Source organism: Lepidochelys kempii, chromosome 2 (genome assembly GCF_965140265.1).
Source record: "Lepidochelys kempii isolate rLepKem1 chromosome 2, rLepKem1.hap2, whole genome shotgun sequence".
Taxonomy (NCBI): Eukaryota; Metazoa; Chordata; order Testudines; family Cheloniidae; genus Lepidochelys; species Lepidochelys kempii.
This window is the reverse complement of record NC_133257.1, coordinates 11,332,804-11,359,922: the sequence shown is the minus strand read 5'-3', so window position 1 is coordinate 11,359,922 and position 27,119 is coordinate 11,332,804. Positions and strand designations below refer to the sequence as shown.

At 44.2% G+C, this 27,119-nt stretch overlaps 1 protein-coding gene across 1 annotated transcript in view; it reads right to left on the bottom strand.

Annotated features, from left to right (window-relative positions):
* Positions 1-3,625: 3,625 nt before the first annotated feature.
* The window catches only part of KCNK9 (potassium two pore domain channel subfamily K member 9), a 123,681-nt gene continuing 100,187 nt past the window's right edge, over positions 3,626-27,119 (bottom strand). The window contains exon 2 of the mRNA XM_073330056.1: positions 3,626-5,137. Coding sequence (XP_073186157.1) covers positions 4,296-5,137 — 842 coding nt within the window. The 3' untranslated portion in view covers positions 3,626-4,295. The remainder of the gene's footprint in view (positions 5,138-27,119) is intronic.

Here is a 27,119-nt window from a genome sequence, read left to right as displayed (position 1 = left end):
TATCCTCTAGATGCTTATAAACTGATTGTTTAATAATTTGTTCCAGTACCTTTCCAGGTATTGAAGTTAGGCTGACTGGTCTATAATTCTCCAGGTCCTCCTTGTTTACCTTTTTAAAGACAGCTACTATGTTTGCCCTTCTCCAATCCTCTGGGACCTCACTCTCCTCCATGCGTTCTCAGAGATAATTGCTATGGTTCCGAGATTGCTTCAGCTAGTTCCTTAAGTACCCTAAAATGAGTTCCATCAGGCCCTGCTGGATTGAATACATCCAACTTATTTAAATATTCTGTAACCTGTTGTTCCCTATTTTGGCTTGCATTCCTTTCTCCTTGTTGTCAATATTCATTGTGCTGAGTATGTGGCCATCATTAACCTTTTTAGCAAAGACTGAAGCAGAATAGGCATTAAACACCTCAGCCTTCTTCAGGTCATCAATTATTACCTCTCCATCTCCATAAATAACTAATCATGAAGAATTAAAAATAGATGTGCAACAGTGTGTGACTATAACCCATGGGCTGAAATATGTTCACAAAAAGACCCAGAGTTTGAGCTGCAATTCAAGAGCATTTGCCACAGTTCAAGGAAGCATAGTGCCAAGGTGGCTTTAAACTACCTTCATACGTCCCTTTAGTCTACACCAATATACACTGGCCTGGTCTCTAGGCAGACTTAGCGGTGTGTGGACTGCCCTAAGTGGTGCCAGCTACCAGCAGCAACCAGGAAATCACCTAGACATTTTTATGCCCCAGCCATATCTCCCTTTCCCCCACAGGAAGAGGCATAGGAGCAGCTATATCCCCAAGGCTTCACATTTACTGCTTGATTCTGGGATTGCCCCCTTCCATTGTCCCCTGCTTTCTCTACCCAAAGCATTTTTTGTCACCCAATATCAGAGAGTGTATCGCAAAATACATGCCTACATTTTCATCTAGTTCAAGAAGGGGATGAACATACAGACAAGAGAATTCAGCTACCTATACTATAAGAGCTCATACAAAAGGGGTCTTAGAAAGATTTTATATAAGGGACTGGTTTCAAAATGCAAACAAGGAGACATGAAGATCGTATTTAAGATAAGAATACCAGAAAGAGTTTGGACAGATTTACTGATCTTTCAGGCAGAAAAACATATCCTAAGGCACATAGACACCTTCTGTCTAAATGGCGTCCCACAAGACACACACTCTCTCTTTACATTCAGAGATCTAAGGTTAAAAAGAAAAGGAGTACTCGTGGCACCTTAGAGACTAACCAATTTATTTGAGCATAAGCTTTCGTGAGCTACAGCTCACTTCATCGGGTGCATACTGTGGAAAGTTTAGAAGATCTTTAAAGGTTAAAAAGGAGTGTTATAATTATCTAGTCTGTCCTCTTTCATAACACAGGCCATAGGAATTTGACCCAGTAATTCCTGAACCAAAACCATAACTTCTGGTTGAGCTGTAGCATATCTTTTAAAAAGACAGACAGTCTTGATATAAAGACTTCAAATGATGAAGAATGCACCACTTCTCTAGATAAGCTATTCCAATGGTTAATTCCCCTCACTGTTAAAAATGTGTACTTTATTTCTCATCTGAATTTGTCTAGCTTCAGATGGGAGAATCTATAACGTCTTGGTTAGAACACATTACAACATTGAACATCTATAATTCAAAACCTTGAAGAATTTTTGACAATTTAGTTCCCTTTGGTGAGAAAAGAGATTTTTTTTCCCTTAATAAAAAAAATCCAACATTTGTATAACTTTTTCAAGTTTTTGAAAAAAGTTCTCCAAGCCAAATTCTCCCCTCAAAGGCAAGCAGAATTTGAATGTTCAAAGCTTTGTGAAACCAAACTTTTTGTTGATTTTCTTGGATTCCTACTATATTTGCCAGATATGCACATTGTATACATACAGCTTATTCCTTAGTAGCAAAAGAGGACCACAATCATTTTCACTTTTGGGAGGCTCTTAGAATAGCATCACAAACAAAAACATATGTAACAGTGAGTCTCAGAAGACCAATAGATCACACGTCTTGAAACAGCTGTCTAATTGGTTATCATAGAGGTGGATCACAGAATGTTAAGACTGCTTTCCAAATATCTACCTGTTTCAAAGCTTCTATCATCATCATCATAAGTCTTAGAGTCTATTGGGTGCTTAAAGCATGTCACTAATAGGTGTGTTAATTATGTACCCACAGTACCCATTAACACTAGATAAAAACGCATTTCCCATAAATTAGGCTAAAATGTTCATTTCAGTTCATGGTCACTCAGAACTCTAGTTTAGTGTTTCACACATATTATTGGACGTTTTAATGTGCAATACCAGCATGATTTAGCAGAAATTCCCAGAAGAGGAAGTCATAGAAAGCTTTCAAAGTTGTGGATATTTGTGTGTTATAACACACTGAAATTACAGACTTTGACTTTGCTGAATGATAAAAGCTAGAAGCAGAGAGTTGAAAGTAGAGGTCATTACTAACTTCTGCCCATTAATGCCCCTGACAAATAAACCGTAGGAAGGCAGTCAACATCCCATATGTGCACCCAGCTGTTGAGGTCAGATCTGAAATGGAGGTTTGCATGAATTTGAGAAAACGTATTATCCAGGTACACTTAGAACTATATATGGGGGATTATTGCTTGTATACAGAAAGTATATACGAGTGTAATCAGCAAGAGAGATGATTTGTGCCAGATAGATAATGCTTTTTTGTACATTAACCCTGAAGGCATTTTAAAAGGTAGGGTTATTAATTCAGATGCACCACTGTACCCTGATATGGGCCCCGATCCTGCCTCCATTGAACATGAAGACAAAACTCCCAGTGGACCATATCCTGCTTGCATTCATTATTACAAACTTCCACTAGCATCAGTGGGAGTTGGACCAGGACCTAGAATATGGTTCTGTAAAGTCAGTTTGGTTCAGATCATTAGCTGGATGGCAAATGATCCCAAAGGAACAATTTCACTTAGTGATATCATCAGCCTTCACTCCATCTGGCTAATGCAATCTGTTCCCAGTTTAACCCTTCAAAACACCGGAGTGCAATTGTTCTTGCCACACGCAGGCACATACTTATGCCTTTCAGACTAGCCAAAAAGCAAGACCATATCTACTACCGCAAGTTCCCAGTAGGCCAAAAACCATCAAGATACTGTTCCTTGAATTCTTCCTGAGACCAACAAAGGCTTTCCACTATTTACAAATCAAAAGCATTTAGAGACAATCATCATTATTTTTTTATTTATTTAAAACAAGGAATGCCTTGTCACTATTATATAGGAAAAAAATATACATCCGCCTATTTATACCCATCCTCATCCAAGCATTTCAAAAAATATAATTCCTATTCATGCAGGTAGTTGCTGCACAAAAAAATAAAATAAAATAATCGCCTTCATAATAATAATAAATTTTATAAATTAGAGCAAAGTAACAAAAAGAAACTCTATAGTTCCAACAATTTCCCCAATTTCTCTTAAAAAATTCTACTTGCACAACAAATTGTTGGAACAGTAGCAAATGGTGAAAGTAAATTTAGTTAAATCAATGATATTATTTGCTTTTGATTATTAATTCCATTGCTAGTTTTTCTTGTGTTTTTTTTATAATGCATACCAGTTTTACAAAGTGCATGCTTTATTTTTATTTTATTTTATTTTTAATTTTGAACTGGCAAGCTAAAATGATCCATCTTTTCCTGTCTCTTTTTTTTATGTTAATACAATCTAAAATCTAGCATTCAAAAATTTATCATGATACACCTGGTATATTGACTGCTTATGACACATGCTTGAGTTGGCAAAAACAAATCAAATTGGCTCCCCCGTCCCCTATTCTTTTGAAAGCAGTCTAAAAGTTAAAAGCAGGCTGGAACACAATTGCTTCAAGGGGAAAAAAATTAATACCTGATGCATTTTTGTCACATGGCACTAGTTGTGGAATTGCACACACACGCACTCAACACACACGCGCACACGCACACAGCGACCTGCTTGAGAGGAAAATAGTTTATTAGGTCAGGAGTGCCAATGGCACATGAAGGCTCCCAGCTTGTGTGCAACTTTGGATTTGGTACCCATTTCATGTCACCTCGAATCCTCTGAAATCCACCGAGGGGGTAATGTAAGGCATACTTTTCTGGAACAGTAATAATCCATGCTTCATGCTCAAGAGCTGAGTCTCAGAGGAGGACTGGCTTTTTCTATTTCCTTTGGCCTCGCTCCGTCTCACTCAAGAAACAAAAAAGGTAATTGGGGGAAACAAGTAAAGCAAAAGAAGACAAAACACTTTAAATGGACTTTCGCCTTTTCATCAGCCTGTGGTTATCTGTAAAGCTGTGCAACCCAGGTGAGATGGAGCTAACAGGAGATGGGAAAAGGCTGTTTTTCAATGTGCTTGGTGAGATCTCTTCTATCTTGTAAGAGATGGAGTGAAAGTACTGAGGATTCAGCTTGGAGCTGAACGAATTTTGGTGCGACACCATCCGGCTGGTGTACTCATGGGACCTGTAACACATGCAGGAACAAACCGACTGAAGGTCTGTTACTTCGGCTTTGTACCGTGGCCGAACATGCTGGCTGTCCTCTTGGATGTGGATAATCATGCTGTTGCGGTTCCCTGCCAGGGATGCCCGCTCCTCGGCATCCCGTCTCTCGTCCTCACTGTTCATGGTTAAGAACCTGAGAACAACCAGATTTAGAAATGCCCCAATGACTGTCAACCCCACTAGAATGTACATAAAGCTAAAAGCCACATAGAGTGGCTTCTTTTGGAGGGCCCCTTTGGTCTGCAGGGCCACATAGTCGCCAAACCCTATCGTAGTCAATGTTATAAAGCAGTAATAGTAAGCATGGAAAAAGCTCCACTCCTCATACTGGGAAAAAGCTGCTGCTCCAATGCAGAGGGTTCCCATGCAGGAGAAGAAACCCACAGTGACCATGTTTTCCATGGAGACATCAGTGCTCCTCATGCCGCAGCACTTTTTGATCCGTTTCAGGAGGTACTTGACAAAGGTGTTCATGCGCTCACCCAGGCTCTGGAACATGACCAGTGTCAGTGGGATCCCCAGGACAGCATAGAACATACAAAAGGCTTTCCCGGCATCTGTCCCTGGGGCAGCATGTCCATAACCTAGAGAAGGAAAGGAAAAGACAGGAGAGTCAGCAAGGAGGGGTAATTCCTTAAATTTCCTCATCATACCAGCAGAGCAAATCACCAACAAAAATAACTCAAGCACCCTGTCAACCCTCAAGTCTTCCCCAGGCAGAATACTCTCCTCAATGGAGAAGTCAAAGCCAGCTCTTTCAAAGTCTTTGGAAGGCACAAGTGGCTCCTACTTTAATAAGGACTTCTCTGCTGCCGCAGCAGAGGAAAAGCTCAGCTTGGGAGTTCCTGAGAACACTGCCATGATGAACTGCCCCTATTGTAACAGGGGGCTCCCAAAGCCAGCTAAAACCCAAGATGTGCATGTGCCTGAGGAAAAGTCGGGATGAGGGAGTGGAGAATCTATTTTGTTGTGTTCCAATTTAAATAAAAGCCTTGTCCTTGTAAGCGAGCAAGAAGGGTGGCAACACTGTTTAATGGCAAACAAAAGTATATACAGAGTTCATTTGCTGGAGAAGTTTCACTTCCTTCCTGAAGGGTTTACTATGGTGTATAGCATAACATTCAACCTCCATAACTGGAAATGGATGTCTTCACTGGGGCACTTAAAAAAACCAAAACACACCTGATACCTGGCATTGGAATGTGGTCCATTGCAAAGGCAGGGGATTTTGATGACCTCAGAGGTACGTATTCTCTGGCAGGAGTGATTCAGCAGTATCCAGAGAACCTTCAGAGGTAGAGAAACATTCCCAAACCTCTCTCCAGTTTGGTGGTGGAATTTTAACAAGCTTCTCCTAGGGACCCTGTGACAGACACTCATTGCTGGAAGATTGTAGGGTTTTGATGAGATGGTTAAGGCTTACACTATTTTTAATTACAGAGGAATGCACAATTGACTCAGCTACTTCTACAATTACTAGAAATGGTTGGAACTATTAACTATATCAGGTGACTCAGGTAGTCCAGGACCGGGTATGTGGTATGTTTCATGTTATATTAGTAGGGATATAAGAACTGGTTTGCATTGAGTGAGAACCTACCCAAACCTTCACCCAAACCAATGTGACCTAACTTTTTCACCCCACATTGTTGCACAAATCTGTACTACCTGCTAGGAGTGGGAGTGTGAAAATACCTAGATCCCTGCGCGGATACAAAATTTGTATCGGCACCCGATCTGCAATCTGCAAACAAAGTGCGTGGATATCCATGGATATAAAGCAGATATCCGCAGATTTGCAGGGCTCTAAAAATACCTCAAGAGAGAAAGCTCTTGCAGGAATTCTTGTCCAGTTTTGCAGTCCTAAGAGGTTTCACAGAATCTAAGTGTCCTATTCCCCACTCCATTATGTTGAGGAATATGACTCTTGTAGAATTAATGGAGATACACAGGTGTAAAGCTGGAGTGGAGAATCAGGTCTATAGATGGTCATGACCTAGTGAGCCATCTAATGCATCTCTTTGCCAGTGCAAGACACACACAGGAGGGTGGGATGAAGGTCTCAACTTTTAGATACTTATCCACACTGAATTTAATCTCAGTGTGGAATTCACTCCCAGGCAGAGAGATTGCACAAGGTCTTACTCACCACCTATTTTCCACTTAAGTCCTCCAAATAGGATTTAAAGTGGAATGTAGATGGTTTCTTGGCCCTCCACATAGAAGTGAATTTCTTTTGACATTTCCCCAGTCAATATTGCAGCCCTACTCTATTTTCAGCCAGCCTCTTGGCCCAAAAATTACCCATTTGCAATGTGCACAGTATGAATTGCAACTAGCAGTCAGTTAGCTACACTGCTGCAGGTAACGGTAGTAAATTGTCCTGCACTTGGCTACCGATACAATGATCTATTAATGCACTTTCAGCAGAACTCAGTACTGAATGCCATGCAAAGTAGAAAGAAACACTGGTCTAGAAAAAGAAACAAAAAACAGAAACTACATCCTCAAAGAGCCAGTAACAACCTTTCTTAACTCAACTGCTACTTGCTGGCAGCTGGATGGTGATATAAAAACAAGTCTGCAAAAAAAAAATAATAGAAACAAGTTATTTTTAAGATTACAAAAAGAACAAATTGATTCACCTGTTGTACCAGACCTTGTTTTCAGCTCTTTACAATGAGCAGCTTCCAAATTTCCTGGGGGAATAAATGCCTCCCATAGATGGATGCTGGATTTGTTCCACCTGACTATCCCTCAATAAAGGCTATAATTGCCTCTCATTACTAAGATCAGCTTTTGAACTACAGGGGTGTTAATTAAAGCAAGGACATCTTCCCATTTTATAGCTTTAGTTACAGCTGATAAAGAGGAGGAAAGCTTCAGAAAATGTGATTTTCCAGATGGTGACAGAGATGGCAGTTGGTAGAAACAGCTTTCACTTTGGGCTCTAAAGAAAATGGTTAGGGATGAAAAAATTTTTCCTTTGAAATTGTCCAATCCCACTCCTTAAGGATCCTGAGATCCTTTGGAAAGATTATAATAAATTAATATTATGCACTTACAGAGCATCTTCCATCCGAGTTTCTCAAAGTACTTTACAGACCCTGTAATTAATTCTGTCTTACAATACTCCTGTGAGATAGATAAGCATTAGTAGCCCCATTTTACAGGTAGGAAAAGTGAAGCACAGATCGATGGTGACGTCACACAAGGTTACACAGCTAGAAAAAGAATGCTTACTATATAACTTTAGCCTTTAGACCATACTCACTGCGTCAATGTAGGTTTATACAATCTGATATATCACAGTGTGAACACGAACACATAGGACAGACAAGGCCTTTTTTATTGAGATGGAATCAGACCTTTAAAACAGGTACATGAGTTCTAGGCAAAGCACATTTCTTTAGTGCAGACAAGGCCTTAGAGCATGCGTAGCTCTGTGGCACTGGCCTTAGAGATTAACAGTGAAATGCTCTGAACTTTATGAAGCAAAGGCAAAACTCTCGTGTGCTTCAGCGGTGCAGAATCAAGCCATAAACACTGTAAATCAGCTAAGTTCTTTACACTTTAATAATGTAGGTCTAAAATTTAAAATGGGACACTGTCCCTTTTAATTTCAAACTCCCTCAGAGGCCCAATGTCAGAAGCGAGAGGGATCAAAGTTTGCCAGAAGAAAGTGGAGGATAAACAGTTTTAGTTTTTCTTACCTGTAAATAGTGTTTCTCCAGTGGATAAGGTCAGGCTCCAACTAGATGGGTTTTACTTACAACAAGCCTCGGTGGACACAAGCAACCACTTCAGTAGCAGAAGCTGACTGCCTAAACAGGGTGTCTAGAGACTCTTGTTAACTTTCCCAGCACAAATGCCACTGCACTTTATTCAAATATGAAGAGAAGTACTTACAAGTTGGGAGATGAGAGACACTGGGCTGAAATGAGCCTGGTTACAGAAATAAAGGCATCTGAATACACATGGTATGGGGTTTTCAGCTTAGCTCATTTTCACCACCCTGAGAAGGGGGTGAAGGTTATGCAGAGGACACTAGGACCATGATATTGAGAAGACATCGATTTAAGAAGCTAAGGGAATGAAGAAAACCAGGGAACTTGGGCATCCACAAGAAAGGAAAAGAGGTCCATAAAGGTGACACACCATGTCTACACCAGGGAGTGGAGCACTGCAGAGAAGACAGCTCCTTCTGCCAGATATGAGTTTCTGCTTATTCTGAATGTGAGCAAGTTTGATGTGTCTGGGAGATGAGCAGTGGATAGAGCAAAGAGGTTTTGCTCTGCTCATCTGAGCAATAGGATCAAACAGTAGAGAAGCCCAACCTATGGAGCCTTAACTTGGAGCAGGGCCATATCTATCTAGGTATCTGGAAGGCTCCCATCACAGCAGTATCTGGAATGGCAGAATGCAAGGGTCTGGTTAACAGCAGGCAGACATCTCTGAGTTGGTAGACTGGGAGAGTGATCCCTAACGTTTAAGGAGACATTACCAGATGCAACAGGGGGTGTACAAATGACTTGTATTTCACCTTGAATGGTGGGAACAAAGTGGCTTCTGTACCCATTCTTTCCCTGTTACGCCCAGATGTTTGCTTAGGCTTCACTGATGGAATTCTTCAGTTAGTCCTGGTTTGAAGAAGGACAGTCAGGCATGAGGAACGTATCATTTCTCAAAGTGTAATCCCTGTTTTGGGCCGATCTATGTCAATTGCAATTTCCTTCCCAGCTATGGCTGAGGTGATATGAAGGGTGTCCAGTTCCTCAAAACAGTCATGCAAAATGGTTGAGAGGCAGAGACTCGGGTCACCACAGCCTCATCCCAAATTGGTTACTGAGTTGCTTTCTTCTTTGCTGGCTCTGGGGGATACTTCTGGTACTCAACTGCACTCGTGCCTAAGGACAATTCTGGAAAATCAGCAAGATCTGAACACTCTTGTTTGTTCCGGTCATAGCAGAGTATAACTTGGGAGGCTTGAGACAACCTGCTTTGTTCCATTAAGTTGGCTGTTCCATTGCTTGCTTGTGCCCTTATAAGTGTAAGGAAAAAGGAAACCCACTTAGTTGGAGGCTGGCACTGTCCAGTCAGGGAGAAATACTTGGTTAGCTTCCTTTCAAGCTTCTAAAAGAGTTGTACAGACACGTACTGGCATCTTAAAGTCCCACTCATCCAACAAGGTGAATTCCATTGAATCACATTGAGTTCCTGTGAGGAGAAAGACACTCTCAGGACAGCTGGGAGTATTAAACCACCAGCACTAAGCAAACAAGGAAATGTAACTGATTATGCATCTTATCACCTGGAATAAGCAAGACAGTGATAATTGGTATAATAAATTAAAAGGGAAACAAATCCTAAACATTCCCAGTGCAGCATGTCTACACTGTGGCCACCTCATTTAGACCATTAGCAGTCCAGGGCAGAGTCTGCGTCTGTACTCTGTGTCCTGTGCTCTCAGTTCTTTGGCCAGGCGTGGCTGCATCCTAGGCCCTCCTATCAGACCAAGCATATGGTCAGTGCTTAACAAATCATCATATTAAAACTGAAATGTACAAACAACAAGCTCTTTGGTATTTGTAATCAGTGTCAAACCCACGGTGAAGCTGCAGAGCTGCTAGGTTCATTCACATTTACAGCAGTTTTCAGACCATCTTGAGTCCCGAAGTAGCACAGTTCTCGGTGTTAGTCAGGGGGCAGAACTGTTTCCTGTGGGGAGTAGGTTTTGTTTCCTCTTTCCTTCTCATATCATTCACTGCGGACACATGGCATCTCTCACCGGGCCATCTCTTCTTTGACAACAGCACATGCAAAAAATGAACTGTGCCAGCCCCGTGACTCAACCTTTTCTTACTCATTCTGGCTGCAGCTCCGCAAGGCAGAAAATGAAAGGGGAACGATGGCATCTGCAACTCAGACAGGGAGGTATAATTCAGATAAAAAAGCCAAGCTGATGTCACAGGTTCACTTCAGAGGCGTATCTACGCCAGAGAAAGTGCCACAGAGAATTACTGGCACTTTTCTGACTTCAGCGCCTCCGCTTCAAATGGGAGGGAGAGGAAGCCGCATCCTTTGCATTATAAAGATGAAAACGGGCCTACGTCAGGGTTTGGCAATGGGGCTCTGGAGTTGGCTCCGCTACTAGGCTTGCGGTGACCAAAAGCCATTCCCATCTGCTCAGTGGCAGGTGTGAAGGGAGCTGGTGGGCTTTGCTCGCTTCCCCATAAATAGCAGAAAGGAAAGCCCTATCGCAACTGGCAGTCACAGCAGACAGGCCGAATACTGAATGGGCCATGGCAGTTGAAGTCTCTTCTTTTCTTCAGAGATGACCCCCTTAGATGTGTGCACAGCTACCGTCCGTGGAACTCATTTGTTCTGGATAGACTTCAGTCCTTGGGGCTGCCAATGATTTAAAAAATGATAAGTAACAGGCCCCGCCCAAAACCAGCACTGCAAACTGTTACGGCCCAAAAGGGCTTCCCAGCAGCAGTGGAGAGAGGTGAATTGCAGACCCACAACTTCACTTTCCCACAAGCTGATCCTAATTATTAAACAAGGTTAATCCCGTGATAACAAATCAAAGGGGTTCACCCAGTGGTGAGCTGGAGCCGGTTCCCACCGGTTCGCTAGAACCGGTTGTTAAATTTAGAAGACCTTTTAGAACCAGTTGTTCCACGAGGGACAACCGGTTCTAAAAGGGCTTCTAAATTTAACCGGCCAAAAGTGGCACCTTAGGCACCCACTCCACAGGTGCTCCAGGGCTGGAGCACCCAAGGGGAAAATTTGATGGGTGCAGACCCCCACCGGCAGCTCCCCACCCCACCCCCGGCCCCAGCTCACCTCCGCTCCGCCTCCGCCTCCTGCCCTGAACACGCCGCCCCGCTCTGCTTTTCCGCCCCCGGCCCCGGCTTCCCATGAATGAGCTGTTCGCATGGGAAGCTGGGGCAGGCTGAGAAGCAGACGGCGGCTTCCCGCTCAGGCCCAGGGAGGCGGAGGTGAGCTCGGGCGGGGGGGGGGGGTGCAAGGAGGGCCGCCCGCGCCACAGCAGGTAACCCGGCGGGAGTGGGGGGCTCACAGGGGAACCGCTCCCCACCCCAGCTCACCTCCGCCACCCTCGGCCTGAGTGGGAAGCCGCCGCCTGTTTCTCTGCCCTCCCCGGCTTCCCACCGAACAGCTGATTTGCGGGGGGGGAGGGGGGGAAGCAGAGCGGGGCGGCGTGTTCAGGGGAGGAGGCGGAGGCGGAGCGGAGGTGAGCTAGGGCCAGGCACTGGGCGGGGAGCTGCCAGTGGGGGCTCTGCACCCACCAAATATTCCCCGTAGGTGCTCCAGCCCCGAAGCACCCACGGAGTCAGCGCCTAAGGCGTCACTTTTGATGTGATCAGTGGGGGGAGCGGCCGCTCCCCCTGCTTCCTCCCAGCTATGCTGCCCTGCCCCTAGGAGCCAGAGGGACCTGCCGGATGCGTCCTGGGAGCTGCCCCAGGTAAGCACCACCGGACTCCCCACCTTGCCCCCCGGCAGATCCCTCTGGCTCCTAGGGGCAGGTGGCCCACTACGGTAGCCCACGAGACCCTGCTGCCCGGCTCTGGGGACAGTCAGGGGACAGGGGAGAGGGGTGGGTGGGGCAGGGATCATGTGGGGGGGCATCAAGGAACGCGGGGGGTTGGATGGGGCAGGAGTCCCAGGGGGTAGGGGTGGGCAATGACCCCCCTGGTGGGGTGAGGAGGGAACCAGTTGTTAAGATTTTGGCAGCTCATCACTGGGTTCACCATTCTTTTTCCCAGGCAGCCTTTCAGTGGAGAAATCCACTTATTCGGCAGTGTTATCATCCACTGCCGTAACGCCTCAGGTTGTGCTTTCGTTAGTGCGCTTTTTAAAAGAATGGTGCACGATCGTTATTGGGTGGGAGACATCCAAGGAAAGTCTGTTCGCTGGAGGAAGCAGAGTTGTGTGAGGACAAGTTTCCCTAGATGCCAACATAAGCCAGTGACCCAACATGGTGCCGGGTGGCGCTGTGCTCCTGGAGCGTTCACCTTTCCCATCTTCTGACCACCTGTGGTTATTAAACATCCCGGGCAAAATTTTCTGCAAGACTGGAGTGCTAATCCCAATTCCTGGCTGCCTTCCTGTTTGATTATAGTCTGCTGAATTAAATTTCCCCTCCGAGTTTCTGATGGTGTTATTAGTCTTCCTGTCTGTTGCATAGCATAGCTGCTGCGTTCCACCCCAGATGTGGCTATGTATCAGTGATGACTGGAGTGATTTCCAAGCCAACTAAACTATTAAGCGACCCAGAGAAAGAAAAGTAAACAAATCAGATTCCTGTCAGAAAAGCAGCAGCTCTCCATCCAATCTGTGCTCTGAGCCTGGTTCGCCTGGATGAAAGATGCCTTGTTAATATAGCCATCCTCCCTGGCATTCAAGCACACAGTCTGGAAGTTATTTTTGACTCCTCCCTCTCCCTTGTCCCATATATCCAAGCCATCTTTTTGTTCTGTATTTGTACAGCACCTAGCACAATGGAGCCCTGGACTATGACTAAGGCTCCTAGGCACCGCAGGAATACAAATAAATACAAAATAACAATATCCAAATCCTGCTGCTTTTTCTTCCTGAACATCTCCAGGATCCACCCTTTTCATTCCCTTCCTACAGCCAGGTTCAAGCCCTCAGTATATCTTGCCTCAACTACTGCTACGTCCTCCCCTCTGATCTCCCAAACGCATGCATTGTCCATGTATAAAATGCAGCGGCTAAAGTCATATCATACCACAACACGATGGCTCTCTCTCTGTACAGGGTGACATGGTGACACGTAGCGATGTCACACACTGCTGTGAAGATGTCATTGTCACAGATAGGAACCCTGCAGATTTTGGGGAAAGTCCACTGCAACCTTCATCTCAGGGGGGTGAGTGTCAAAATCTTAGAGGTATCCCCAATGAAGATACCATGTATGAGGGTGGCTCAGTTTATAACCACTCCTTATCTTTCCTCTGCTACTATACACCCCACCTTCCCCAATAACCATCCTTCCTCCCAGGATGCTTCCTACAATCCACTCTGATTCATAATATAAGTCCAGATACACTGTTTGGAAATTACACCGAACAGTTCATGTTACATCAGGGTCCACAGGGCTCGGCAGGTGACTTGTGTGGCTTTGTTCTCACTGGGAATCTTTCTTGTTGAACTTGAATCAAGTTTTTTAAGTTGCTCACATAAAACAAGTTTAAATGAGCCTCAGCAGAGACTTGGCTGGGTCTGTGGATCCCTCCAAGATATAGGCAGGGACATAACAGGCAGGAGGAATGGGCTACTTCTCCTCTGATCGGCTAAGTTATATGTCAGGTGCCAGCCTGAGCCATTATTCGTGAAGGTGGGAGGCCAAGCCAGATTTCTGTACATCGTGAGTCATGAGACAGATAACTGCCTCAGCCTGCAAAATTACCCAGGAGCAGGAATGTCTGAAAGCAAATCGGAGAGACTGAATCAAACGCCTGCCAGCAAACAGAACAAATGACAGCAAAGCAGCAGGGATGAAACATTCCCTCAAAAGATAGATCATGGATGCTGTGTCAGCACATCCCTGTCCTCTTCAAGTCACGGGCTGGTTTCTTCAAAATCTTGTTTCCCCAAGCACTTTTAGATCATGTTATGGCCTAAATTAATTGTTCAGAGTCTTCTCTACCTAGATCTTCCCTGGCTTATGAAACTTGTGCCTTCTGTTTTAGCAAGGCCTGTTTACTTATTGTAATTGTTTCCTTTCACATATCTCTGTGTAGCAACAAGATGCCCTACGCACCAACATTTCCAATCCATGTAACGTATGTGTGCCACGCACGATAAATGGTGGCATGAACATCACTGCCACAACTGTTACCCACACATATTAATAGACTTCTTGTTAGGTGAGAGAAACCAGCAGCAAAGAACACGCACTTAAACAGACACTTGAGAAAATAAACAATGCTTCTGTTGTTCAGTAAAGCTAGCCAAACACAGGCTCTTCTGGACAGCTGTGGGGAATAACAGCGGCAGGCCATCAACCAAGAAAGCCTGTTGCACAGTGCTGAGCAGAACTCCATGAATCAACAGCCCCTCCTCGTCTCAACTGTTGTGCCTGCCTTTGGTGGGAAGATAGATTTCTTAGACAATCTTTGGGTATTGCCCCACCAAGGGCCACATTCAGGGCCAGATTTAGGGGCAGGCAACCCAGGTGACCACCTGTGGTGCCAGGCTTGGGGGCCACCAAGCTCAAAGTGCTGTTTTTGTTGTTAGCATGGATAAATACAGATTTACAGATCCTAGCATGCAAATGTATTGAGTTATATGACAGGAGTAAATCATGCATGTAAATTGTGCATCAAAGTCATGAAATGGACTACAAATGCAACAGAAATAAGGTATTCAAACGTTTAACAAATGGAGAGGGGGCGCCAAAGACGCTCCTTGCCTGGGGCACCATCATTTGGTCTTGGGCCAGGCTGGCCACACTGATGATTTACCAGTGGCTTGAGGGCAACACTTAATGTGTGTAAATTGAAGCTAAGTGAAGCCAAACTCTTTTTTAACACAGGGCTACAGGTCCACTGCTATCAAGATGGAGTATTGTATGCAAAATTCAGAGGTCCTGGTATATTTCCTGAGATGGGACTGCCTTTGAGTAGACTCCCCAGTACTTTTCTAGGTGGTCAATGCAAGCAGCACACTCAGCCCCCACCTACAGGCCACCCCTACTTCACCCAGGGGCCTTTGAGAATAGTGTTTTAGAGGAAGCATTTACCCTACTCTCTGCCATGCATTCAGGGTGTGCATAGATAGATGCAGGTCAGACAATGTGGCCTTGTAGGTAAATAACCAAAATATTTTGAGGAAAGATGGAGCCAGTGAGATGAATTAGTTAAAAACAAAACATTAGAAATGGACAGAAAATAGTGAGCAACTTCCAAAAAAGGTTTAAAAATAAAAATATCTTGCTTTTCAATTAAAAAAAAACCTGAAAAATGCAATTTTTGAAAACCAACACATGTATATGGGGGTGGGGGAATTTCATCATATATACCTGGAACATTGTGAAAATTTTTGTTTTCAAAAAAGGCTGTTTAAATTTTTTTTCCAATGATAATTTTTGACTGGTACAGCAAATTATTGATACCTATTTTGTAATAGTAAGTAGGCTGGCCCCTGTAGGCTGTAACCCATAATCTCTATTGCCTCAATTCTGCTGTATCTCATTATCTTGTATATTTTCTTTTCTACTGACAAGGTAAGAAATAACTGGGACTGCCAACAGTTCTCTTTACCCTTTAATAAAAAACCTAATAAGTAAAATGTCCAATGTATCTGTTCTTTCACACACTGTTCTTAGAGTCCTAGAAATCACGGACATGTTAGGTAACGTAGTCCAGCTCCCAGACAAAGCAGAAGGACTCCCTTATGTACCTCCACTAGTGTTTTGTCCAATGTCTTGTCTAATCTGAAATGTTTCAAGTGACAAGGTTAGTTCAGAGGAAGCCTATGGAAACTAAGGGCACAGAGCCTGCCTCTCTCTCTTTCTTCCCCTGCTATTTCACCTCCATTCCTCCCGTTGTGTGTGCTGTCTCATCTAACTCCTCTCACATATGAGAGCAGACATAACTGGAAGCAGCTTCTTTGTTTTACCTCACAGGAGACGTGGCAGCTGCATCTCCCCAATGGCATGATGCTGCGTATAGAACTCAGACTGTCGAGAGTTCAGTGCCGCAGCCAGGACTGGCTGGGATGTTTCATGACTAACCATACTCTTTTGGAGGCTGAATGCCTACTCCAAAGCCAATTCTGTTTCGTCCCTCATTTTCCCTCTCTATGGCTAACATCCAATATGTGCTGGAACCCCACAGGGCTGGCTCCAAGGGGTGCTGGTGCAACATCCTAAGCAAAGTTTAGGAAATATTAATGCCGCTTTCCCAGGGATGGATGGATGGATGGATGGATGGAACTACACCTGCAGGAGTAAGTGCTCTGATAGCTCTGCTCCACAGAGGTGCCAGGGTGGGACACGCATCTCAGCTGACAGAAGCAGTGTATTCTGTCAAGTCACAATAATAATGAACACATCACTTCAAAGCATGGAATGAACATTAACTAATCCTCATAACCTCCTTTTTTATTTGTTGCTGCTGCACCCTGGGCCTGATTCTCCTCTGCCTTGTGTCGTCACTTCTGCAGAGCAACTCTTTGGTGGCTTCAGACCATTCCCAGAGGACAAGTGTCCGTATGACAGAACGGCCATCACAACTAATATCTTGCTGACCTTCTCTGCAGACATGCCCTGAATGTAAAGGGTGTTGCAACTGAGCTGTGGCCTCCACACTAGCCTCCCCAGCGCAGAACTGAGCACAAGCATGAGGCACCATGAGGGCCTGTGCTGACCCTGCTCTTGGGAGAGAGGATACCAGTCTTCCCCAGACTGTCCACCAGGAAACTTTCCCCTGACTTCAATTCACTTCAGAAAAAGAAATAAACAATAGCAACAGCCCCTCCATCCACTCTAGGGATCCCACCACCCTGGCACCACAGTACCGACCACTGTGTGGTCTGCAGCTTCCAAGCACTAAGGGGCTGGGAAGAGGGAGGGAGTCCTTTATCCAACCGTGAAAGGGCACTGGCATTTCAGGGATGGGGCAGAGATTTGGGCCAATTTGATGCTTCTAACCAGACCACCCTTCCTGACTCTTTCCTAAACCGACCATGATTTTGCTTTGGATTTCCTGCTGGTCGGTTGTTGACAGTTTGCCTGGACTACAGCTGAGCCTGGGCAACTTACTAAAGAAATAAACAATGCAGCAAATCAGCAGCCAGATGCCTTCCCAGGATAAGCTCATTTTGGACTCAGTATACACCAGGGGGAACTTGGAAGAGCCGCCCAGCTGGCATGCTGGATTCTTATAAAGAATAACAATCCTCCAGTCACCGGGATGGGGAGTCACTGGATTCAATGGCAAAGGGAAGAAAGCAGCTGCCTCTGAGTCTCTGGGTTCAGAAGACTTGCGTGCATCACAGTATGGACTATTTAATCATTTACAATGGTAGGGCCAGATTCTCCACTGCCTTGAACCTTGTGCCATCATTTACCAATGTGGGTGCAAAATACCAGGATTCAGATTTGGCAACATTTGACATGAGACAGGTTATCTCAAGTGCTTATATACAAATGCACAAAGCCTTGGAAACAAGCAGGGAGAACTGGAGGTCCTGGTGATGTCAAGGAACTATGACGTGATCGGAATAACAGAGACTTGGTGGGATAACTCACATGACTGGAGTACTGTCATGGATGGTTATAAACTGTTCAGGAAGGACAGGCAGGGCAGAAAAGGTGGGGGAGTAGCACTGTATGTAAGGGAGCAGTATGACTCCTCAGAGCTCCGGTACGAAACTGCAGAAAAACCTGAGTGTCTCTGGATTAAGTTTAGAAGTGTGTGCAACAAGAGTGATGTAGTGGTGGGAGTCTGCTATAGACCACCGGACCAGGGGGATGAGGTGGATGAGGCTTTCTTCCGGCAGCTCACGGAAGCTACTAGATCGCATGCCCTGATTCTCATGGGTGACTTTAATTTTCCTGATATCTGCTGGGAGAGCAATACAGCGGTGCATAGACAATCCAGGAAGTTTTTGGAAAGCGTAGGGGACAATTTCCTGGCGCAAGTGCTAGAGGAGCCAACTAGGGGGGGCGCTTTTCTTGACCTGCTGCTCACAAATCGGGTAGAATTAGTGGGGGAAGCAAAAGTGGATGGGAATCTGGGAGGCAGTGACCATGAGTTGGTTGAGTTCAGGATCCTGACACAGGGAAGAAAGGTAAGCAGCAGGATACGGACCCTGGACTTCAGGAAAGCGGACTTCGACTCCCTCAGGGAACGGATGGCCAGGATCCCCTGGGGGACTAACTTGAAGGGGAAAGGAGTCCAGGAGAGCTGGCTGTATTTCAAGGAATCTCTGTTGAGGTTACAGGGACAAACCATCCCGATGAGTCGAAAGAATAGTAAATATGGCAGGCGACCAGCTTGGCTTAATGGTGAAATCCTAGCGGATCTTAAACATAAAAAAGAAGCTTACAAGAAGTGGAAGGTAGGACATATGACCAGGGAAGAGTATAAAAATATTGCTCGGGCATGTAGGAATGTTATCAGGAGGGCCAAATCGCACCTGGAGCTGCAGCTAGCCAGAGATGTCAAGAGTAACAAGAAGGGTTTCTTCAGGTATGTTGGCAACAAGAAGAAAGCCAAGGAATGTGTGGGCCCCTTACTGAATGAGGGAGGCAACCTAGTGACAGAGGATGTGGAAAAAGCTAATGTACTCAATGCTTTTTTTGCCTCTGTTTTCACTAACAAGGTCAGCTCCCAGACTGCTGCGCTGGGCATCACAAAATGCAGAAGAGATGGCCAGCCCTCTGTGGAGATAGAGGTGGTTAGGGACCATTTAGAAAAGCTGGAGGTGCACAAGTCCATGGGGCCGGACGAGTTGCATCCGAGAGTGCTGAAGGAATTGGCGGCTGTGATTGCAGAGCCACTGGCCATTATCTTTGAAAACTCGTGGCGAACCGGGGAAGTCCCGGATGACTGGAAAAAGGCTAATGTAGTGCCAATCTTTAAAAAAGGGAAGAAGGAAGATCCTGGGAACTACAGGCCAGTCAGCCTCACCTCAGTCCCTGGAAAAATCATGGAGCAGGTCCTCAAAGAATCAATCCTGAAGCACTTGCATGAGAGGAAAGTGATCAGGAACAGCCAGCATGGATTCACCAAGGGAAGGTCATGCCTGACTAATCTAATCGCCTTTTATGATGAGATTACTGGTTCTGTGGATGAAGGGAAAGCAGTGGATGTATTGTTTCTTGACTTTAGCAAAGCTTTTGACACGGTCTCCCATAGTATTCTTGTCACCAAGTTAAGGAAGTATGGGCTGGATGAATGCACTATAAGGTGGGTAGAAAGCTGGCTAGATTGTCGGGCTCAACGGGTAGTGATCAATGGCTCCATGTCTAGTTGGCAGCCGGTATCAAGTGGAGTGCCCCAAGGGTCGGTCCTGGGGCCGGTTTTATTCAATATCTTCATAAATGATCTGGAGGATGGTGTGGATTGCACTCTCAGCAAATTTGCAGATGATACTAAACTGGGAGGAGTGGTAAATACGCTGGAGGGGAGGGATAGGATACAGAAGGACCTAGACCAATTGGAAGATTGGGCCAAAAGGAATCTGATGAGGTTCAATAAGGATAAGTGCAGGGTCCTGCACTTAGGACGGAAGAACCCAATGCACAGCTACAGACTAGGGACCGAATGGCTAGGCAGCAGTTCTGCGGAAAAGGACCTAGGGGTGACAGTGGACGAGAAGCTGGATATGAGTCAGCAGTGTGCCCTTGTTGCCAAGAAGGCCAATGGCATTTTGGGATGTATAAGTAGGGGCATAGCCAGCAGATCGAGGGACGTGATCGTTCCCCTCTATTCGACATTGGTGAGGCCTCATCTGGAGTACTGTGTCCAGTTTTGGGCCCCACACTTCAAGAAGGATGTGGATAAATTGGAGAGAGTCCAGCGAAGGGCAACAAAAATGATTAGGGGACTGGAACACATGACTTATGAGGAGAGGCTGAGGGAGCTGGGATTGTTTAGCCTGCAGAAGAGAAGAATGAGGGGGGATTTGATAGCTGCTTTCAACTACCTGAAAGGGGGTTCCAAAGAGGATGGCTCTAGACTGTTCTCAATGGTAGCAGATGACAGAACGAGGAGTAATGGTCTCAAGTTGCAGTGGGGGAGGTTTAGATTGGATATTAGGAAAAACTTTTTCACTAAGAGGGTGATGAAACACTGGAATGAGTTACCTAGGGAGGTGGTAGAATCTCCTTCCTTAGAGGTTTTTAAGGTCAGGCTTGACAAAGCCCTGGCTGGGATGATTTAACTGGGAATTGGTCCTGCTTTGAGCAGGGGGTTGGACTAGATGACCTTCTGGGGTCCCTTCCAACCCTGATATTCTATGATTCTATGATTCTATCCCCTTTGCACTGATGTAAAAGACTGTCCAAAATGCAGTGGATAATCAGGCCTGTAGCAGTTTTTCCCCACTCAGCTCACATTCCCTCCATCTGACTCTAATTGTTGTTAATTAGCTCAAAGCACTTTTAGGAAGCCGAATTCATACTTAGCCCCTATATCCCTTCTCTCCACTTGCTCCAACTCTTCCCTCTCTGAAGATGTCACAGGTTCGACCCATGGGTCACATCACAGACACTCCCAAGACAAATCATGCCTAGAACAAGATCTCAAACTGAAGTGAATCATAGAGACAAGTAAGAAAAGATCTATTACATCATGTTGTCCATTCCCAGGGGCAAGTGCAGGCTGTTCCGTACAGTATATTCTCCAGGGCTTTTCCAGTCTTGTTTAAATGTTTGAAATAACAGGGCTTCTGCCATTTACCTTAGGAGATTAGTCCACTGTCCAGTGGATCCTACAATTAGGAAGTCTTTCTGCTATGTAGCCTATGTTTTCTTCTGTTCTTTTCCCCGTAATTATTACGTCTATACCCCCATACCCCAGACACAATTTCTCTCCTTCCTTGCTGTTTAACTCCCTTGAAATACTTGTAGATAGTTATTGTCTCTCACCATAGTTAATAAGCTTTATATATTGAGGAATTCACGGCACAATCCTGTACTGAAATCAACAGGCGTTTTACAGCTTTAGATTACCTATGCATATTTAGTTTTTAAATCTTTCCCCACATGCAAATCCTTTCCTTGGTCATTCTTATTACTCTTTTCTTAATTCCCTATAATCCTTCAGAATCTTTCCGAGCAATGTACACAGTCTGTCACATGATGACTTTGCCTATGTAGCTCCAAAGAGCCACGTCTTTTTAACTATCCCATTGCATTACAAACTCATATTGAAATTGCCATTCATTATCACCGCTAGGTCTTATTTGTCATCACTGCTTTCCAAGAATCTTCCTCTCCCCGCACATCTGTGATGCAGACTAGGATTTGTTTTCCCCTAGTCAGATATATATAGGACAATAATAAAGCATGATTGCAGAAGAGAATGTCCAGCTTGCCTGTTTCACCTCAGATCTCTGTTCCATTGAACACATATCACTGAGATATGTTTATAATGAAAACAAGTTTAAGTTTATTTAACAAAGAGTAGAAATTCAAGTGATAGCAAGTAGAAGTATTGGAAACAGATGGTTACACATAAAATAATATCATAACACACAGTCTAGAGCCTAGACTTACTTAACTAGATACTTTCCTTTCTTATACAGCAATGCTCACCCAAAGTCCTTCCCGTGTTTTACAGCCAGGCGTTGCTCTGCTTTTCCATTCATGAGACAAGTCACCCTGTCAGCTTGCCGCCTCATAAATCTGATCCCCTCCTGCTGTTTATTTCTTCCTGTAAATTTCCTCTTTTAAAGCTTTCGCAATCACTCAATGAGCATTTGGCTCAGTACGCAAACAAGCATCTACCGGGCTGGATTTACACCTTCGCGCCCCTCAGCACAGCATCTTCAGTGCCCCTCCACTACCACCTACAGCTGATCTTCATGTTGCACACAATTTTAGAGAGGTAAGGTGCCCCTAGAATGCCGGTGCCCCGGGCACAAGGCTACCGTGCCGAATTGGAAATCCAGTGTTGAGCATACACTGTGAGCCATCTGATGCCCAGCACACACATGACCAGACAGAGGGATAAGCATGTGTTACCTCATGTTTGAAATCATAGAATCATAGAATATCAGGGTTGGAAGGGACCTCAGGAGGTCATCTAGTCCAACCCCCTCCTCAAAGCAGGACCAATCCCCAACTAAATGAACCTGTATGAGACATGTCACCTCCTGGTTACATGTCTTAACATCAGAACTTTCAGTATAGACACGTAACTCCTTAAATATTATCTGTACACACATTTCACAACCGTTATGATGTCCGTGAGCTACTGGCTCTCATTAGAGACCTCATATGCCACCCTTTAGGGAATTATTATGCATATATTCAACTCAGAGGATCCCTGTAAATCTCTGTGCAACCCCTGTGCCCTCTGTCAGTTGGCACCATCAGTTGGCACCAAGAGGCCCCTGGATCACAGAGTTCAACTTGCTCAGAGTTCAGTTGTGATGTGCTGGGAACCCTTCACAAGGGCAGGGGCCTGAGCATCTCATGTCTTGCATGAGTCAGCAGGCCCATTTGATTGGTATGTCTCAGTAAGAGGGTAAGTACTTTTGTGAAGGAATACAGGGGCTTGTGGGCTAATGATCCCTGCAAAGTTACAAATGAATTGGGATTCTTCCTATCCTGAGCTGGTCTGAGAAATGTGGAGTGGAAGCTGTCTGGAAAGCTTTCACCAAAAGGGTCACAGGTGTTGAACCTTAAAGACTCTAATTAAATATGTGTTGACAAAAGCAAATCAAGAAACAGAATGTTTTAAATGTCAAATAAAAATCACTTCTGTCTCCATTAAACATTTCATCAATACCTGTGATGACATTAGCCTACTGGTTCTCCTGTAGACCACAGAGTCTTACAAAACGAAGGTTGAGGAGAGATATGATTGCTCTCTATACACCAGAGAGATAAATACCAGGGAGGGAGAGGAGTTATTTAAGTTATGGGCCAATGCTAACACAAGAACAAATGAATATAACCTGGCCACCAAGAAGTTTAGCTTGAAGTGAGATGAAAGTTTCTAACCATCAGAGGAGTGAAGTTCTGGAACATTCTTCCAAGGGGAGAAGTGGGGGGGGGAAATAATCTAACTTGTTCCAAGACTGAGCTTGATAATTTAATGGAAGGTATGGTATGATGAGACTGCCTACAATGACATATGGTCCATCCGTGACTGCCATTAGCAAATATCTCCAATAGACAGAGATAGGACACCAGATGGCGGGGAGGGGCTCTGAGTTACTACAGAGAATTCTTTTTCAGTGTCTGGCTGGTGGGTTTTGCCTACGTGCGCAAGGCTGACTGATCACCAAATTTGGGGTCAGTCAGGAATTTTCCCCTGGGTCAGACTGGCAGAGACCCTGAAGGTTTTCACCCTCTTCTGCAGTGAGGGGCACAGGTCACTTGCTGGTATGAACTAGAGTAAATGGTGGATTCTCCGTAACTTGAAGTCTTTAACTCAAAATTTGAGGACTTCAGTAATTCAGCCAGAGGTTATGGACCTACTACAGGAGTAGTGGTTGAGGTTCTGTGGTCTGCAATGTGTGCAGGAGGTCAGACTAGATGATCATGATGGTCCCTTCTGGCCTTAAAGTCTATGAGTCTTGACAGTCTTCCATGGGAAGCAGTGTGGCATCACCAGCTGCCTTATATAGCCTAGTAAAACTGAGTACATCCAGTTAACCCCCTTTGAGAGAAGCAGGCTGGTAATCTACAGTAGCATGAGAGGCTGTCACAGGCAGTCAGAGGTCGCCTATGATCTCTTTAAGGTAGTGATATTTTATCTCTATTAGGCTCCTTCTTTTCTATGAAACTAAGATTTATAAAAGCATAAAAATTGCCTTCTTAGGTAGTTTCCAGTGCATTTACAGGCTTAATTTGTTTTATTTTCTGCTGTATCTGCACACCCGGTGTAAAAAAAAAAAAATCAAGCTTTGGAAACTCTGAGAACAAGCCTATCCATGCGTGGATTTTGAGTGTGGTGTCGCCTCACCTTTCAGAGAGATGCTATGGCTTTCCACATTCAAGACGAAGGCTAAAGGAAAGGCTCTGTGACTTCCCTTCACTGGGCTTGGGCTGGTCTACACTAGAAAAGCCATATTGGCATAACTATTGGGGCGTGATATTTACCAATATAGTTATTATATTGGTAGAAGTCTTGTGTGGACACCGTTATACTGGTATATCTTATATCACATCCCAAATGGAAATAAGCAATACCAATATAAACACTTTTATACCAGTATAGCTGTATCCACATTAGTGGGTTTTGCCACTTTTACTACAGCAATATAGTTAAAGCAGCAAAACGTCCTAGAGTAGACAAGAACTAAATTAAAGGAATGGAAATAGTGAGTTCATTTCTAAGCACGCTGGTGAGGAGGAACATAAAGCAAAAGGGCTAGAATGTCTTCGTAAAATGGGGATAATAGATTCATCTGTTATTAGAACTGAAAAAGGTTCAGAAAAGGGCAACAAAAATTATTAGGAGTGTGGAACAGCTTCCTTATGAGGAGAGATTAATAAGATTCAGACTTTTCAGCTTGGAAAAGAACTGACTAAGAGGGGGGATATGATAGAGGTCTATAAAATCATGACTGGCGTGGAGAAAGTGAATAAGGAAGTGTTATTTATTCCTTCTCATAACACAAGAACTAGGGGTCACCAAATGAAATTAATAGACAGCAGGTTTAAAACAAACAAAAGAAAGTATTTCTTCACACAACACACAATCAAACTGTGGAACACTTTGCCAGAGGATGTTGTGAAGGCCAAGACTGTAACAGGGTTCAAAAAAGAAGTAGATAAATTCATGGAGGATAGGTCCATCAATGGCTGTTAGCCTGGATGGGCAAGGACAGTGGCCCTAGCTTCTGTTTTCCAGAAGCTGGGTCTGGGCAACAGGGGATGGATCAATTGATGATTACTTGTTCTGTTCATTCCCTCTGGGGCACCTGGCATTGGCCACTGTCAGAAGACAGGATACTGGCCTAGTCAGACCTTTGGTCTGACCCAGTATGGCCATTCTTATGTTCTCAGCCAGTTCCAATATTTACAAGGAGTTGAATTTCCCAGTTTGGAGGAAGCCGCTTTTTTAACTTTTTACTTCTGTGTCGCCACCCTGTCATGATCAAGAGCTAGCCAGTGGTCAAACAGCTCTAGGCTTTGAAAGGCTTCCTGCAGCTACTGGAATGGTACTAAACACCACTGTCCCGGGTTCTAGTTTCTCCAGATCACTGACTGCTTCCCTTATGTCAACAGTCAGAGAATTTACTTTACATTCCTCTGAAGGAAAATCTCCCAAAGTTGTCTCACTCTTGCTGGCAAATCTAGATTGGACTGCTGGGCAACTGAGTACTTGCCCAGTGAGACCAAGTCACTGTTTCCCCAGAAGCTGTACCTGGCCTCAAGCATCAGCAGTGCTCTGACATGCAAAGCCTAGCTCATGGTCACCCTGCATAACGACCCAATGGTGATTCAATCAGATTTACATAAGGAGCTGGGTCAAAAAAAGTATATTTCATGAAAGACCATGAATGAAATAAACAATAAGGTCGAATTTATAGAAGTTGATTTTTTAGGGAGCAATTTTATACAGTCAATTGTGTGTCCCAGGGCACACTAATTTCATAGTGTTGTGTTCAAAAACCTTCTTTCCATTTTTTGGGTTTTTTTCAAAGAAAATTTTCAAATTTTTTAAGCTGCTTTTTAAAAAAGCAAAAACAAAAAATGTGGCTTTTAATTTAAGGTTTTTGTTGGTTCCTCCCTCCCATTTCTCTCTCAAAAAACAGAAAATGCAAAGAAAAAAAATTGGAAAACCACAATAAAAGTGTTCCCAATTTTTTAAAAAAAGTTGCAATGGTTTATTTCAAAAATTTTCATATAAAAATATTTTGACCACAATGAACATTTTTCACGAAAATGTTAATTTTGATCAAAAAGGCATTTTTGTTTTGAAAAAAAGTTAATGGGGAAAGGTTGACCGGTTCTATTTATATATAACTGGATCCAAGGAGGCAGTGGTAAGGTTTGGATTAGGCTTACCCGATCAGGGTTCCAGCACATTGATCAGAGTTTACCTACCTGGAAATATCTAACAGAGTAGCAGCCATGTTAGTCTATCTCCGCAAAAAGGAGTACTTGTGGCACCTTAGAGACTAACAAATTTATTTGAGCATAAGCTTTCATGAGCTACAGCTCATTTCATCGGATGCATGCAGTGGAAAATACAGTGGGGAGATTTATATAAACAGAGAATATGAAACAATGGGCGTTACCATACACACTGTAACAAGAATGATCAGGTAAGGTGAGCTATTACCAGCAGGGTGGGGGGGAACCTTTTGTTGTGATAATCAAGGTGGGCCATTTGCAGCAGTTAACAGGAACGTCCAAGGAGCAGTGGGGGATGGAGGAAATAAACATGGGGAAATAGTTTTACTTTGTGTAATGACACATCCACTCCCAGTTTTTATTCAAGCCTAATTTAATGGTGTCCAGTTTGCAAATTAATTCCAATTCAGCAGTCTCTCCTTGGAGTCTGTTTTTGAAGTTTTTTTGTTGAAGAATTGCCACTTTTAGGTCTGTAATCGAGTGACCACAGAGATTGAAGTGTTCTCCGACTGGTTTTTGAATGTTATAATTCTTGACGTCTGATTTGTGTCCATTTATTCTTTTACGTAGAGACTGTCCAGTTTGGCCAATATACATGGCAGAGGGGCATTGCTGGCACAATGCCCCTTTCTTCTTTAGGGTTTACAAAACATCAAGCCTTTTCCATGCCAGCCTGCGATACACACAACCTACTGTAAGCTCGCAGGAGGCAACAGAGTGAGACACACCATTTAATCTACCTGACTAGG